Source organism: Echeneis naucrates, chromosome 12 (assembly GCF_900963305.1).
Source record: "Echeneis naucrates chromosome 12, fEcheNa1.1, whole genome shotgun sequence".
In the NCBI taxonomy this organism is placed as follows: domain Eukaryota; kingdom Metazoa; phylum Chordata; class Actinopteri; order Carangiformes; family Echeneidae; genus Echeneis; species Echeneis naucrates.
The window spans coordinates 14625539-14642247 of record NC_042522.1 but is presented as its reverse complement, the minus strand read 5'-3'; the positions used below and the strand labels follow the sequence as shown (position 1 = coordinate 14642247).

At 39.5% G+C, this 16709-nt stretch overlaps 1 protein-coding gene across 2 annotated transcripts; it reads left to right on the top strand.

Annotated features, from left to right (window-relative positions):
• The first annotated feature begins 1583 nt into the window (after positions 1-1583).
• On the top strand, positions 1584-16280 carry aff1 (AF4/FMR2 family, member 1). 2 transcript variants are annotated; one of them, XM_029516593.1, is made up of 19 exons: positions 1584-1715; positions 4006-4126; positions 4570-5406; positions 7070-7105; positions 7651-7737; positions 8599-8632; positions 9260-9293; positions 9636-9777; positions 9867-10865; positions 10953-11035; positions 11166-11388; positions 11570-11658; positions 12447-12510; positions 12656-12792; positions 13045-13113; positions 13415-13508; positions 13615-13658; positions 13770-13996; positions 14272-16280. In XM_029516593.1, the coding sequence occupies exons 1-19, from the start codon at positions 1699-1701 to the stop codon at positions 14394-14396; spliced, it is 3462 nt and encodes a 1153-aa protein (XP_029372453.1). In that variant the 5' UTR covers positions 1584-1698; the 3' UTR covers positions 14397-16280. The 2 variants fall into 2 exon arrangements, with proteins under 2 accessions (XP_029372453.1, XP_029372454.1); XM_029516594.1 differs by lacking the exon at positions 13045-13113.
• The last annotated feature ends 429 nt before the right edge of the window (positions 16281-16709 follow it).

Below are 16709 nucleotides of genomic sequence, written 5' to 3'. Positions count from 1 at the left end.
CCTCAAATAAATATATAGTGCCACCTACTGGTTATAATGTAAGCTAATGCAAATACAGTAATATTGCTCTGCACAGCATCCAACAGCTGGATGGAAAGAAAGCCTCAGGGTGGTGAGTGTGTGTTTGTGTGTGTGTGTGTGTGTGCTCTCACGTCCGTGTGTGTGAGTGTATTATGTAAAACTCAAACTGCTTCGAGGAACTGTTTTGGATATGTAATCACAAACACTGGGCTGGGAAGAGTGCCTTGGTCTCCATTTATAATTATTAGCCTCCTATTAACACAAATATCGAGGCTGACTTAAACTTAAAAAGCACACTGAGATGTATCTGCTTATGTGTTACATTTAAACATCAAATCTTTTTATTTCAAGTCCAGAATAAAGCCCCTTTAAGTTTTAAGAAACCTGGATATGCTACCTGGAGTAAATCAGCGCTATGGAATCTGTAATTCTTGAGCTTTTTTATTTTTTTGCAAGGAAAGGCTAAGATGGTGAAAAATAAAGATACCACTGCACACTCATCACAAAGCTGGATATTGTTAGGCTCATGTATACAAGAACGTGGGTGACCAGGTCTGTTGCATGCATTGTAAATATCATATCCCAAATATGATCGAAACAAGCATCAGAGTCATATCAGGGACATTGATGTGAATGTAATTATGCTCATCTGTCACGTCTATAATACGACAGTCTTACGACAGGGTTAATTCAGCTGTCCTGAGCATCCACTAAGGCCTAAATGAAGGAAGGTGGTTTTGGTGTGCTCTGTTGGCAGACAGCCAGTGGCAGTGTAACACAACCACCCCGGGGTGAGTTCCTCTACAGCCTGCGCTTCACAAACATACAAACATCTTCTACATAGAGACATTCAAGGCTGCTTAGATTTTTCACACTAACTACCAACTGGTAACGGTGTCTCTCAAAGCAGACCGTGCTTAACAGATTTGATCTTATTAAAGACCAAAGACCAAAAAGATATCTGTGAAGTTAAATTACTTCGGTTGACTGCAGGCCATCAGTGCTGCTCATATAAACCCAAATATGCTTTAGGTGAAGGAAGGATCACTCTGTCAGGTGTCAGACTGAACTCCTGGACTCTGCCATGTCTACTGACATATTATCTTCATTATTATCAAATGGATTTAAATGAACTTCACTTTGTGTGAAGAAAGAAGAAAATCAATCAATCTATCTATCAATATATATATGTATCTATCATCTTTTCTTCGTGGTTGAAAAGGTTTGCAGACGTGCATTATCCCTGAAAACTGCTGTCTCACATGTATGACCAAAAGTCAGAGCTCACACATGTAAACACTGATGACTGTACCATGTCGGGCAGGCGGGGGGGGGGGGCTGTGCAAAGTTTGGTCCGACTGCGGCGACGGAGGAAAAGCAGCTTTTAACATCGAAATAAATGGATTTTTCTGTTATATTGATGCAGCACTCGCACCCTAAGTGAACGCCTAGGCGGGTCAGTGGTGTTTTCTGACAGCTTTTCGCTGCATTAGGGTGTATAAAAACCGAGGCCGGTCCCCGGCTGGCGCAGCAGAGTAGAACAGTCCGGCAGGCAGAGTGGACGACCCAAACAGCACCGACGGCCCGCAGACGATGTGACCGACCGAGGGGAGCTGCTCGCCGGGCACTGTCACAGACACATGACAAGCCAACTTTGGCTGTCCTGAGAGCGGCACCATGGCATCTCAGCCGAGGTAAAAGAGAGGAGGTGGGGGTGTGTGGTGGTGGTGGTGGTGGTGGAGGAGGAGGAGGAGGAGAGGGGAGGGTTCGGGGTGAGAGACTCACACAGAGCCGCCGCTAGCTGCTAGCAGCCGGACAGCTAGCTCTGCTCTGTCTGCCTGGATGGTAATTAGCCTGCACACTTAGCCGTGCAGAAATGGGAAGTTTTCAGCGAAAAACTCCATGAAAAGTAGCAGAAATAAGGTTGTCTGGCTGTGTGTGGCGTGTTTTTTTTTTGTTTGTTTGTTTTTTTCTTCTGTGGATAATGTCAAACTGTCTGACAGGGCTTTAGCTTTGATAAGCTTTTCGAGGAAGAGGTGGAATCAGCTGGAAAGAGCAGCCAGGGGGTGGGAGATTTTTTTGTTTGTTTGTTTGTTTATTTATTTATTTATTTATGTAGGACCAGCTGCTCACACACCGGCTGGTTTAAGTTGTTCTTAATGTGTAACTTTGGAGTAAACACAACGATTCCTTCCCTAATCCACCCTGTCCACGCAGGTCATCAGTCCAGGTTCACTAACTTGGATGTCACTCTCCGGTGTGTCTGTCACTTCGGTTCATCCTCATCATGTTCCTGTCAGCTCTTCCAAACACACAGGACACAATATTTAATCTCTCCAGTTTGTGGATAGTGACAACTTTCTGTGTGCCTCTCAACTTAAAATCATCATTAATCTCCTTATCTGGATTTTTAGCTGCCTTTCAGATGAACGTTGTGATGGACTAGATTTTACACATTAAACAGTAAAATATTCTAAAAGTAAAAATTGAATTAAATCATCACATTGAAAAAAATAAAATAAAACCTCAAATGATTACTCAACGACAAAAATGTTAAATATTTTGTAGGCTGACTGATGATTGGCAGGAAGGATCAGCATATATATATATATATATATATATATATATATATATAAAGATGAGTATCAAAACCTAAAGCCAATTGACAGACAATCTCAATGCATGACAATATACAGTGAAGCTGGTCATTTTGGGTTTCCCTTTATAGTGGTTTGCTTATCTTATTTAAATAATGTAAAATGTCTTAATTGACTCGACATTGGTTGTCCCTTCCCTGCTTTGACTGCTTTCAGATTGTTGCACCAACTGATGCTGTTTTGAATCTCAGTCTTTCAAGTTTTCTTTCTACATGCTGATCTTTCTTGAAGGACGACTAATTTTTCCACTGGTAAAATCACGCTGTGCAAAATGTTCTGCTTTATTTACACGTGTTCAAACTGGTTTTACTTTGCACCCAAGCATTGGAGTTTTTGCATTCCCCATTTTTTAGGTTTGGCTGTTTCAGTATCGATCTCAGTTTGTGGGGTATCCTCTTATGTGAACAGGTTGTCAATTAATTATTTAATTCAACAGTCAATCAGATAAGTCACGTGTCACTTGTAGATAATGGACATTTACAGTTACTGACTGGTCTGTAAGTTTAATACTGATACAGTATGAGGTTTCGAGTGGGCAGTTCCTGTCATCGGTGCCTTCGTAGTCTGTCCAGTCTCACTGCTTCATTAATGAGTGAGTGCTCATCTGTTTGCCTTAGTCCCAAATCTGTGTTGCTGACACTTGTTGCTATGGAAGCCTCCCATTGGGGTTGCTCAGTAAAGATGATTGAGGCTTTGTTTAGGGAGGAAAATCCCAACATTTCAGAACGTAGTTAAGTAATCAGTTTCTTTTAGTATGTTTAAAGTACTAAGGAGGTCCTGACCTCAAGGGGCCTGCGTTCTTCCACACTATAATTTACTAGAGTAAACAAGTCATTTTTGTCATTGGCACCACATCAGGACTAGTAGCCATATTTATGGTTATGGGGGCTGCATGTCATCTTTGGGGACTAGAAAGAACAGATGCGAATATCGTAGTGAATCCTCATGGCAGCTGTGCATCCAATTATGCTTGTCTGTGGATATGATAGGCACTGTCTTCTCCCACTAGGCTCTGCTGCTCTGCCCCTAGGGTATGAAAGACTGTGATAAAGACACCAAGTGCAGTCTCTAAATTTTCTGGCATCTTTGGTCAAAACCAATCCTTATCATAAGGATCAATCACATTGATTATCCTGTGGCTTATAGGTTTCTAAAATCAAGAGAAACCTAGAAAATACAAAAGGTAAAACAAGTTGTGTTGCAATCTAATAAGCAGGGTAGTGGAGTATGTCTTCGAGCGAAAGCACAATGGCAGGAGTGTCAATATATGAGGCTGTATTTGAAAATGCAATTTCATTTAGCTTTCTTCCTCTGCCATATCTTATAGTGTATTCAATGAAGAGAGGAACCTTCTTCGCCTCCGAGCGTGGGAACAGAGGAACCAAGAAACCAGCCAAGCCAAAGAACTCAACCTGGAAGATGTGCCGCTCTTTGGAGAGCCATATAAGGTATATCAATTTATCTTGGACACCCAAAAAAGTTGAAACTGTTCAATACCATAAAATGGTTCCATATTCATAATTATCAGTAGAGCATTTAGTTATATTTACTGCCTTTCAGTTTTTCTGATGACGTTTCACACATTTAATGTTTGACAATATCAAGCAGCAGTATAGAAAGAGCTTAAATCATGGCTTTAATTAAATAACATGCAAATAATCCTAATTAAATGTTGTCTTCTGGTGTGTATTTATTACAAGTAGTCTGATTATAATCTGTGCTCATAAATAATGTGCATGTGAAACAGTGTTTTAAGACTTCAAACACTGAGCGCATCTTCTTAAATCTTTGATCAGGTTAAATGAGTTCAGCATAATTATTTTTGAAAAGTGAATGTTTTTAAGCTGTGGTAAGTTAATTTTTAATTTTTTTTTACATTTTCTTTTTCTAGACAAACAAAGGGGATGAGCTTTCCAATAGAATCCAAAGGATGCTGGGCAGTTACGAAGATGTGAATAATCCCTGCCCCATTACCATTGAGCCTTCACCCATTCCTACTTATGCAACCTCTTCACAGGCAGATCAGGGTCAGCCGAACACAGATAAATCAACCAAAGCTCCATTCCACAGCCAAGTCCATTACATGTCAACCCAAAAGCAGAAATGGCCCTCTAGTGAAAGTTACTCCTCTCAGCCCATCAAGACATCGGTTCTATCGCCTCCTAACCAACATGGACATTCATCCACGTTGTCAAAGGTTTCCTTGAATAACAGTCAAGGCAGTCAGTCTGGACATTCAGGACATCAACAGAAGAGTGAGGCCTTCTCAGAACTCAGGGAGCATATCAGCCTTCCCCAGGAAATGTCTGCTCAGTCTCCTGAAGCTAAGCCCTTACCCTTCCTACATTCCAGTAATCGCAATAACACTGACATGGACACTAAGGACTGCTTTGATGGACAGCTTGGACAGTCTTCAGATCAAACCTCTGAGTCTTCCAACACCATGGAATTGAGCATTAAGCAATCCGCTAACGATACATCTGTGCCTCAAACCACCAAAACTAATGCACTACCCTCCCAGACCTTCCCTCCGCTCCTCTCGTCAAAGCAACCCAGCGTTGTCATGACCCAGAAGCCAACGGCCTATGTCCGGCCAATGGATGGTCAGGATCAGGTGGTCAGTGAGTCACCTGAGCTTAAGCCTTCACCAGAGCCATATGTACCGCTACCAGAGTTGATCAGCAAATCTAACCCAGGAAAAATGAAGACACTGCCACAATTCTTGGAGGTTTGTGTATAAGATGATGTCATCTGACATGATAGATGTCGTGCCTGTAATGTATCATATTATTTCTAGTCTAACCGGAATTGTAAAATAAGAAAACTGCAATTAATAGAAACTATAGACTTGCGGATGAGATATATCTGTATAGTAAATGGGAAGCATCATAAAGAGAGCCTTAGTTCACCCCTGGAGCAAACATGGTCACTGGATGGGCCTGTGTATGTCAGACTGGTGACATTAGATCAACAATGTTGTTGAGGGAAATCATATTCATTGGTGAAGAAATTAATGAAGAGCTATTACAAATTGTAATAATCCGAATAACAACCTTGTTCACTGTCAGATTTATACATTTAAATCAAACATCAGTTCAATGTTTTGTTTGGATAAGATTTTTTTAACGTTAATCATGAACCTGGAAGTTCCAGTTTTACTTTCGTTCTTACTTCAGATGCATTAAAGAACTTGAGTGCTACTATACTTTGAATTTTCAAGGCAGGCCCTAGACTATAGCATGAAGTATTTACTGTACTTGATAGTGCATTAGGGATTCTTGCTTTCTGAAGAAACTTAGCCGCTGTAAGAGTCAACTTAGGTGTTCAGTGAGATAGATGTTATTGCATTTCAATTGGATGAGGGATGTCTTGCTGATAATTATTTTCAGCACCCTTGTCTCAGCTTTGAAAACACAGTGCTATGGACTAAGAAAATTGTGTGCCTGCTGATCTCAGGAGGCTGTCTGAAACCTCTTCATAGTTTTGATGTGTCTGCTTGACTGTTCAGGCATTTAAAAAGGCCTTGGACTGTGTCTATTTCTGAAGTATTTGGCTGAGCTCCAGTTCAGCTCTATTCGTTTGTTTGCTGTCACAAAAAATACACAGACACACACCGACACACAACCCTTGCACCTGCAGTTCTCCACACCTTTCCCTCACCCTCAAGCAGCAGCAGCAGCAGCAGCAGCGGGACAGCAGTATTGTATGTGCTGCTTTTTTCAATTCTGGGACTGATCCAAAGTGGGATAGCTAGGGAGTGACTCATTCCTCTATTTCATACCAAGCCAAAACTCCTGACATAAGTTCAACATATGTACTGGCTCATTCATAAGCCATTTTTTAAGTTTTATACTTTATAGCTGTTGAACTACTGCATTAATGAATGAATGTTTCACGTTTATTCACATTTCCTACAAAAGACTACTTAATGCATGCATATCTGAGAAACAGTCTCATGTCCTCTACAAATTCATAACATGTCTGTGAAAAGCAGCCTACAGTTTATGTTTTGTATGTGACCCCCAGTTGGCTCTGATACCTTCAGCCCTAGGCTAAGCTGAACAATAAATGAGCTTTGTCACCAACTTACATAACTGCTCTGCAGGCCAACTCACTCTGACCTTATCTCAAACACTGTCCATTCAGAAGGAAAACTAACTGAAATGCAGCCTGTTGACTCATTCTGGTATTTATCTGCGGTTAGGTTTAAATAAAGTTCAATTATTTATGAGTTGCATATTGCACAACACAGAGTCTTGGAACATAACCAGCAATCTAATATTTATTCCAGTTTATTTGAAAGTTTTTCTCATATTTGTTCATTTTATAATTTCATACAGATTTTTCTCTATGATTTCACAAATTCAAAATTATTCCGTTATTTTCTGCAGACCAATGAAGCACATTGTGTTGAGGATATCTTAAGGGTAAGTCTGGTTATTAACATTTTTATTTACTTCTGACTGTTATTTTTTAATTAAATTGAATGAATGAAATAATTTCAAATGCTCTGGCTTGTTGATCAACGTGCTTCCTCAACAACCAAATGAGCTTGAGCAACTCTTGATAAACTAACTGTTTTTAGCTTCCCTTCAAAATTATGGCTCTACAGTATTTTGTTTATCTAAGCTTTTCAATTCTTTGCCACTCCTCCTAGCTCTCCTGATTTTCCAAAGATCAGTGTGTAATGTGAGGGAAATATTGAATGACTTGAACTGTTCAAAATCACATTTCTATTCCTTTGATGTTTCCAGAATTGTTTCAAGTGCTGTTGAATTGGTTTTTAAATCTATACTGCAATTCGCACATTGTTCAGTCAATTAATTGTTTACTGTTTAATTCAACAAAATTCTTAGTGCTGCATTTTGCTGAGGCCCCTGACCATATCATTTAGAGTAACACCTTTTGTTGTAGTTGTGCTTTGTTGGTTGGCTCCTAACACATATGACGCTCATTTTACTGCCCTTCTCAGGAAATGACCCACTCATGGCCCCCTCTTCTGACAGCTATACACACACCATGCACAGATGAACCCTCCAAGTCCCCGATCTCAGCCCAGGTAGGAACTCTGTCTTCATATGACCAAAATCCTTGTGTATATAGAAGAGTTCTTGGTTAAATTGATTCCTGTTGCCAAACCTGCAGTGCATCCTCATTTTAACAGTTTGGGACCACTGTAAGACCAGACAACATCCCAATTCGTAGGTCCTTTATTTTGGAAAATTATAGCTTTTTATACGATTTGTGCTAAACAATGTTTGTTTTTGCGGTGCGGTGGAGTAATTACTAGTCAGAGCCAGTCTGCTAAAACACTGCAGCTGTGCAGTGGCCTTCTGCAGTAAAATATAATATATTGAGCACATTTAAGCTTCCCAGAGATAAAGCTTTTCCATTTATGTCCAGTGAGCCCTCCACGCATTTCATCCTCAGGTCAACACATCAGCAAAACAAATGGACACATGAAACCCAATGAACATCAATGGTCTGAATTTGGATTATATTTGTTGTGGATACTCGTTGTTCTTAAATACGTTTCCTGATCCTTATTTTGATAATTAATGTTTTTAATTTTGGATGTGCTGACTTCATTGTGGAAAAATATCAGTTATCAGGAATAAGTTAGGTTACCGCACTTGATCTCACATGCAGAGTAGCGTGTAAGTTCTTGGGAAGCCTTAGAAGAAAGTTGGATCATTGGATTGCATTGCTTTTTTTTTTTTTTTTTTTCCCTTGCCATGCACTTTACACATTTTTAATCACCCCGCTATTGCCAAGGTTATGAAACTAGGAGGACCTTGAATGCTGCTCATTATAGTTTGATGTGCATGTACAGAATCAAAATAAAATAGTACATTGCACAATGTACAAAACTAAGTCTAACTATATGAGACATAAGCTTGCTCTCTTTTTGTCCTCACAGGAAGCAGTGCATGTCTCTTCATGCCCGGGACAAAGTGAGTATTGAAAGAAAGTACAATTCAGGCAAAGAACAATGAGAAAAGAAATGGAAAGAAGTTAAAAGAATAAATGATGGATAGTTTATTCTGTCTTTGAAATTGAACATTGTCTACAAACCAGAGTTAGACTCTTTTATGTCTGTAGGTTTTGGTAGCAAATTGATCTACCATCACCAAACCTATACAGCCTGTTGATAATCTTGGAGGTTTGATTACTAGTAAAAGTTAGTATGATCGAAATAATACATTCTCTTCAAACTACTTGTGGAATAGATGGAGCACCTCTCATCCTAGCCTTATATCCTTTTTTATTTTTCATGTTCAAAGTGATGTTGCTATGGGAACTTGTACAACCAATATGTCTTGCTGTGAACTGATCTCAAAATGTCATAGGAGAGAAAGAACCTCACATTTTTTCAGAGTAACATCATCATAGGGAAAGAGACAAATCTGATTCCTCTTTTGTTGAGCCAATGGCTTATTTTTATACAGGCTACAAATGCATTTGCAATTTTTGGCATTGCCGAATGGTCAGTGTTAGCATTAACAGTCATTAATGCTAACGCTCATTTTGTATTTGTGTTTTCCATGAGAGCTATGAAACCTCTCCTCCTCTTCCTACAGATCCATCACAGCTCAACCAGCAGGCATCTGCAACGTAAGTGACTTGGCTTTAAGGCCTTTATTTATTTTTTTCTCTGTTCGCTGTCATTTCAAAACATTAGAGAAGTGCAACTGACCTTTGAGTTGGAGCCACACGAATCACAGTGGTCTCTCACAGGTTCAGTAACCGTCTGAACTTGTCTGAGACCGTTGCTACTAAATCCAGTTTAATTAAGCTGGTTTTATTTTAGCATCCTCAGAGCCTCTCACATTACAGTGCTGATATAAATTATGAAGACTGTTTTTAGTCACTCATCATCACCTGACCATGTAGTTGCTGTGAATTAAGGTAACTCCTGTATCAAAGTATTTTATGTTGTATGTAATTATGGTGTAGATCCTTTGAAACAGCACATTCCAGTGGGGCAGAGTCCGCCAGCTCCAGTGACTCAGAGAGCAGCTCAAGATCAGAGTCGGACAGTGAAAGTCCCACAGAGGAGCCACATGAACTTCCTGTGGGCAGCTCAGTTAAAACTGAGGTAATTTGCTCACAAGCATTACATGTTAAACCATTTCCCATTGCACTTCTTTATTTCTGTGAGAAAAAAATGTTTGTGTTTTCTCATAGCCTGAAACTCCGGCAGTGAGCCATGGTGATTGGCAGTTAGGCAACTGGATCAGGTCCACCCAACAGAGCTCGAGCACTGAAAGTCAAGGCGGAGCTTGTATCTCTGGGAGCCCTATTCACAAACCGTCTACACAAAGCTCTAAACACTCCAGTGTAGAGGTGGTCGAACCCATCTGGGAGTCCAATTTTCAGCTTTCTTCTCACAAAATAGAACTTGCTGACAACCTCAGCAAATCCCAGCAGTGCAGAGAAAGCAATCAAGAGAACTCTCGGCAGCAGAGTAGCCAAAAATCCCCTTCCGCTGATTTCAGGAAACTGTTGTGCTCCACGCACTCCTCAAGACCAGCAAAGGAAAAGTCCCCATGTCACAGTGAAGCAGCTGTTAGTGTTAAGTGTGAGGAAGGTATAGCCACAAGAGACAAAGACCTGTGTTTCACAGATAGGCCCAAGGTAAAGACGAAAACAAAGCGCTGCAAGAAAAGGAAGGACAACAGCGACTCTAAACAAGATGGTACAACGACTTCCAAACAAAATTTGCTCGACAAGCGAAGGCTGAAGGCTGTATCGCAGCCTGAGATCAGGCTGGTCATGACCAGTCATTGTCCAACTTGTGGTGTGAGATATCCCAACCCCTGCTCCTGCCCCACACAGAGTCATGCTCAGCCTGACCCGGTGTCTCCTATCCCACCATTAAGAATCAGTAGCAAACCCCCAGCAGAGAGCACCCACAAGAAAGGTGACAAGAAGCCTCACAAAACAAGCTTCAAACACTTGGAGAAGACTCGGTATAGAGTCAAGGGTTCTCAGGACCTCCACAGGCGTCATAGATCCCTCCTGGTGAAGATAGATCTAAACCTGCTCACAAGAATCCCCCAGAACTCCAAAAACCACCAGGAGATATCCAGTTCTGCAAAGAGATCAGTGCTGGTTCTGGAACAAGATGGCACACCTGCAATACACAGAGGAAAGAAAAACAGCAGAAAGAGCTTGCCCATAAATGTGAGAAATCGGGAGGGTTTTAGTCAGCATATATTTACATAATCCAAGTCCTATTTTTATCATCATGTGTAATATGTTGTTTTCTAGGATGAGGAAGACAATAAATCTGTTCCAAGGAAGAAACAGCGGCTGGAAAAAAAGAATACCTCATCATCTTCTGTCAAACTGGAGTAGGTTCCTTAAACCAGATGCATCACAAGCTCTGACAAGGAATAAAATAAGCTTTAAAATACTGAGACTTCTGTGCTCCACTATGGTTGTGTGTAAGTCAACACAATCAAAGTCTGATCTTCTCTACAGAAGTACCAGCAATCTAGCAGAGGACAAGAAGAAAAAGAAGGCCAAGAAAAATCCAGTGACTTTGCAGCAGCCTGCAACACCCAAAAAATTAAAGTTACACAAATACTCTTCTGGAGAGCCCAGTAAGGATGCTGTCAAGAGTAAGGAGGCTGTAAAGAGCAAGGAAGCCTGCAAGCACAAGAAAAGGAGTGTGAAACACACACACAACCCACACACTGACAAGGTAGCTGTGCTGACTGAAGCACCTCCTTTAAGTCAGAGTTTTGTAAATTCTTCAGACAAGCCTCTGCAGCTTCTATTAATTGCAGTGATTGTTGCCAGAAAATATGGCAATTAACTTTTTCACATAAAAAAGGTGAAACATACAAATTTTAAGTAAACATCTGTCCATACAATCCTTGCAGAAGCCTCCGAAGGGTAGCCCTGCCATCCCATCATCTTCACAGTCCAAGCAGGTTTTCAACAAAAGGCCCTCGCTCAGTTTTGAGGACAGGTAAGATTAATTTTAAGGGATTCTCTGTGTTAAATTACTCCTTTTTAAAATTTGTAAATGATTTCCTTAAAAACTCTTTTGCTCCATGGGCCTATGTTGGTTTACAACATACATGTTTTAGCTGTGTACCACAAGCTTTTAGATCAATTTTGGTGATAGTTGTTGCTACCTACACAATCAAAACTCCCAACAAGTTAGGACAGCTCTCCTGCTGTCCTTGAAACCCACAGTAAGAGAATCTCTTTCAAAGCATGACCAAATGCACCCGACAATAATTTGCTTTGAAACATATTTTTATTGATTGATTGATTGAAATTTGCTGATGTTTCCATTTTTTTTCCTGTATGGCTGAATGTAACTAACAGACCTGAAATGGTATTTGGACCCACCAGTATAATCAGACTGAAGGCATTGACACTATTTATTTATTTATATATATATATATATATATATATATATATATATTATTATTGTTATTATTTTATGGAAAATGAAAAGTTTGGCAATCCGATCTTTAGGGAGTGCACTGTGCAGTGAAAACCACAGTGAGATGAACTGGTGACAGTTAAAGGTGTGCCAGATGAATTTATTTTTCCAAAATTTATTGTAGGAGGGTTTTGTACTTTGAGTTTCACACATACACAACTTTATTGTCTTAAGCCTCAAAAAATATCAAGTCCTTTCCTGGAACTGGCAGGTGACATATTAATAAAGAACTAATTGCTCAGATGATGCACAAATTAAATTCTTATGAATGTTAGTTTTGCATTTGCCTCTGTCACCTGCAGAAAGTATCCAGTCAAACATTACATAAAGGAAGCTAAAAGGTTGAAGCACAAAGGAGATGCAGAGGTACATTTCTTTGTTTTGTTGATTTTGCATGCAATGTAAACAAGACCCAAAATCAACATTGACAATAAATGACCCTTTTTCTTTTTTTTTTAGTTTTTTAATTTATGTTTTTATTTATGTATTTTTTTTTGCTCTATCTCAACAGCCAGATAAGCTCAGCAAAGCTTTCAACTACCTGGATGCAGCCATGTACTTTGTTGAAAGTGGCATTGCCATGGAAAAAGATCCCCAGATTTCAATGTCTTCCTACACTATGTTTGCAGACACAGTGGAACTCCTCAAGTAAGTAATGACATTTATCATCTTATTTAATCATGATGAAATTCTTATTTTATCAGCAGCTGTATTAACAGAATGGCATAGCAGCAAATCTGTGGAGTTGCAGGTTAGGTACAGATTTTTTTATTTATTTATTTATTTTTTCTATATCAAAGTTTAATTTTAAGATGTAACCTGAAGCTTTTGGCTCCGTAGCTGGTTTTAACGATTGAGTTTACCTCATTAGTTTTATTGACACATTTTTCCCTCACACAGGTTTGTGCTGAAACTTAAAAACTCAGACCCCTCAGCTCCTCCCTTAGAAAAGGACTTTATAGCTTTATGGTAAGATGCAATACAATGTACTGTTGCTCCATGAGGGGTTGTTTACAGCAAACCTGGTTGTGTTTTTTATTTATTTATTTATTTATTTATTTATTTTTTGCTGTTAAGCCTCTCTCTGTGTTTTGACAGATTTAATTATATTTACCTCCATGGGAAATTGAGCATGGGGGTGATTATGTAGGTTACACTGTGGGGTGTTGCTGAAGTCAGTTGCATTGTATCAACAGCTAGCAGACCTTCACTAATGTCTGTAATAAATCATGTAAACTAAGGATCACTTACTAACATTTTTGTCTGCTAGTTTAAAGTGTCAGTCTCTCCTGCAAATGGCCATGTTTCGCCACAAACACAAGACTGCACACAAGTATTCAAAGACCCTCCTTGATCACTTCAGTGTAAGTAACAGTTACACTGACATTTAGGAATTGCAGCTGGATATTAATAAAGTTGAAATAGTTTAGTTTTAAAATTTGTGTTTCATTAATCAAATTTCCCTTTCAGACCGCTGCTCAGGCAACACATGATCCTTCTTTCTGCACATCAACGTGAGCTATGTTTCCATGCTTCTTTCACTGTTGACACACAGATATCATGTCTGATAGCTGTCTCTAACACACCCCTCTTCACCCACCTCTGACCTTCTGTGACTCCTTTAGTGTTGCTGTCACCCCCTCCCCCATGCCTGACATGCCATCTCCAGCCACTACATCCTGCAGCTCAGGCCCTGGCTCCAACCACAGTGGTAGCATGTTGGTTTCTGGGACTGTGGCAGTTCCCCAGGCTATTGAACAAATGGCATTCGCTTACGTCAAAATCACCACGTTATTCTTGAGCGCTCATGACATATGGGAGCAGGCTGAGGTGTTGGTGCACAAAGGCAGCGGTAAGCTAAATTAAAATCATTTAGACTTTTCAGTTGAGAACGTCATGAATATGAACAAATGACATGAAAATAAGTAGACCAATAGTTGAATAACCAAAAAAAAAAAAAAAGACAAAATAGAACCATTAGCTTCAGGTTTCTAAAAATTGAAGCTCTGATTTAGTATCCACTGTTTTCATCTCATGGTTGAGATGTAAGAAATTGTAAATGACTGATCCTTTCAGAGAGATGATTAACCTGCAAAAATCCTTTTTTTGCCTTGAATACGTGTTTAGGTATGCTGGCAGAGCTGGACACACTGATGGGCCCACTGAGCATGACTTCAACCATGAGCTCTATGGTCCGTTATATAAGACAGGGCGTCCACTGGCTGAGGCTGGACAGCCAAAAGGTAAAGTGACCGACAACCAGCTCCCATCATCTGATGCCTGCACGACACTTCATACTGCTTCTTCCTGATCTCACTTCACCTCACTGTGACAACGACCTGAGCTGTCCTTCAGGCATGCCGACTTTTTTTTTTTGTTTGTTTTTTGGAAAAAAGATGACACAGAAGTCATCTCATGTTTGTTTTTAATGTTGTAATGATTTCCCCAGCAAGGATACCACACTGATAAATGCACTTATTATTTATTCTTTTCTCTCATTCACACTTTGATGTTTTTCACTTTTTCTTTTTCCCCCATTTTTTTTCTTGCACTTTAAAAACAAAAATACACACACACTTACTCCATGTAGTTTCAACTGCACATTTCTCATTGTTCCTCTTGGCCGATGTCGTGGACATATTTGCGAATCAGGGCTTTGATAGTGACCTTAACTGAAATTGGATGTAGCATGTAAGTATGCCAAGTAACCAAAAGTGCCATTGGGTGGTGGTGGTGGTTGATGTTGGTGCAAGCACCGACACACTTATTTAAAGTTTCAATTACAACTTTGTTGCCGTGTATTCAACCTCCGATCAGGCGCTGAATGAAATGACGTGGAAAAACTGACGGCACTTAAATCATTGTTCAAAAGCATAATTTTTTTAACTTATCACTTCAAAGTTTTGGCAATTAATTTTCTTTCAGGGATTCAGTGATCCTGTCCTTTTTAACATTCACATTTCTTTTTTCCACAAATCACTGTCGGGGTAAGCCATGAGAATAATGTTCCATTTCTACTGTTGACATGGAGTAACTGAGGCCATGCTGAAAATAGAGATAAGTCAGCACCCTGAAATCAGTGTTGCAGAAGCGCCCCAGTGAAACATTGAATATTAAATCAGAATTCAAGTGCATTCCTTGTTCGTATTTATCACCTTTCCTGTGTGATGATGAGAAACATCCTGAGTAAGGGTAATGAAAATAATGTGTTTATTGCTAAGACAAAATACAGATTGTACGTAATCTGATCTTTGAATCGTTAAAGAAAAATCAGGACGGATTCAAATCAAATTCCACATGTGAGTAATGAGATATCAAAACATGCTGTAGCAGGAAAGGATTGTTTTAATTTGGGCCGTTTAATGAACCCATTATTTTTTTAGGTCATAGTTTTCTGCTCCTCGAAAATGTTAGTTTGCTTCTTGACTCTTGATCACGTCAGAAGGACTGGTAGTTTTTGGGCTTGTGCTTGATGGCTTTTTTCTGGCTGTAACACTGTTGCTGGTAGTGATCAACAGTGACTAGTCTGAACATCCAAAGCTGACGTGGTTTTATTCTCAACATCTTGTTGAAGTGTGCCCTCTTTGAAATTTACAAGTGCCCACCTTGAAGAATCAGTTCACATTTGTCGGAAAAAGTCATTCTTCTTGTCCATACCGGCAAAAAAATGCTTCCCTTCTAAAGCGACATAGGTGTTGAGAGATGAACTCTGCAGTCACTGCTCTGTGAAAGTGAAGCCAGATCTATGAGGGTTAAACAAACTAAGGGGGGTATTTATAAAGGTGAAACCACTTTGGTGCCTCTTCATCTCACTGAGACATGACATTACAACTTCTGTGCCAAAGAAAGACAGCAAATGAAAAAATACACACCTTATTTGTGTATATGTGGATACTCAACCTCTAAATTTATTAGTGAAATTATCTGGACTTTCTGTATGGAAATAATTTCCAAACAGATTAGGGGCTGTGGATTTTGTCTGTCCATTTTTTTTTTTGTTTTCCCCCCAAATTAGAAAAGGCTTCTTTTCGCCATCATGTATGTTTCCCATCTTTTAGTTGTTTTCTAAATCTATGGGAGTAGAAAAGTGGAAAACTGTTGCTTACTAAAAAAAAAAAAAAAAAAGGTGCACCACTTCACAGTAGAACATCAGACCGACAAGACTGTGCTCGTCTTTGCTCTCCTTCATTGTATCTTGGGATCAAAGGAAGAAAGTGTGAGTTGAGTAATTTGAAATTCAAGTGAGTTGATGAAATAGTTATCACAGGGTCTTATTGATGAAATGGGGAAGACAAAAATAATCAGTATGTAATAGTGATTAGAGAAAAGAGACATTGGTTTGGATTAGCGCCTCTTTTGAAACGAGTGTTGTTGGGTTGAGATTTTTTCGCTTGTTAATTCATTTGGTGTGTCCATTCAATTTCATGCTAAAAGGGCTGAACAAGGACCACAAAGTGTTCCTCAATTTATTTTCTCACTTTAATGATAAAGTTATATTTTTTAAGTACGGCGTATACTGGTGCCAAGAATTTATGGATTATTTTTTACATACAGCTCATCTGCAG

Coding starts and splice junctions, on each gene's coding strand:
- aff1 (XM_029516593.1), top strand. Junction 4,127..4,569: donor TCTTTGGAGAGCCATATAAG/GTATATCAATTT, acceptor TTCTTTTTCTAG/ACAAACAAAGGGGATGAGCT. Junction 9,294..9,635: donor AACCAGCAGGCATCTGCAAC/GTAAGTGACTTG, acceptor ATTATGGTGTAG/ATCCTTTGAAACAGCACATT.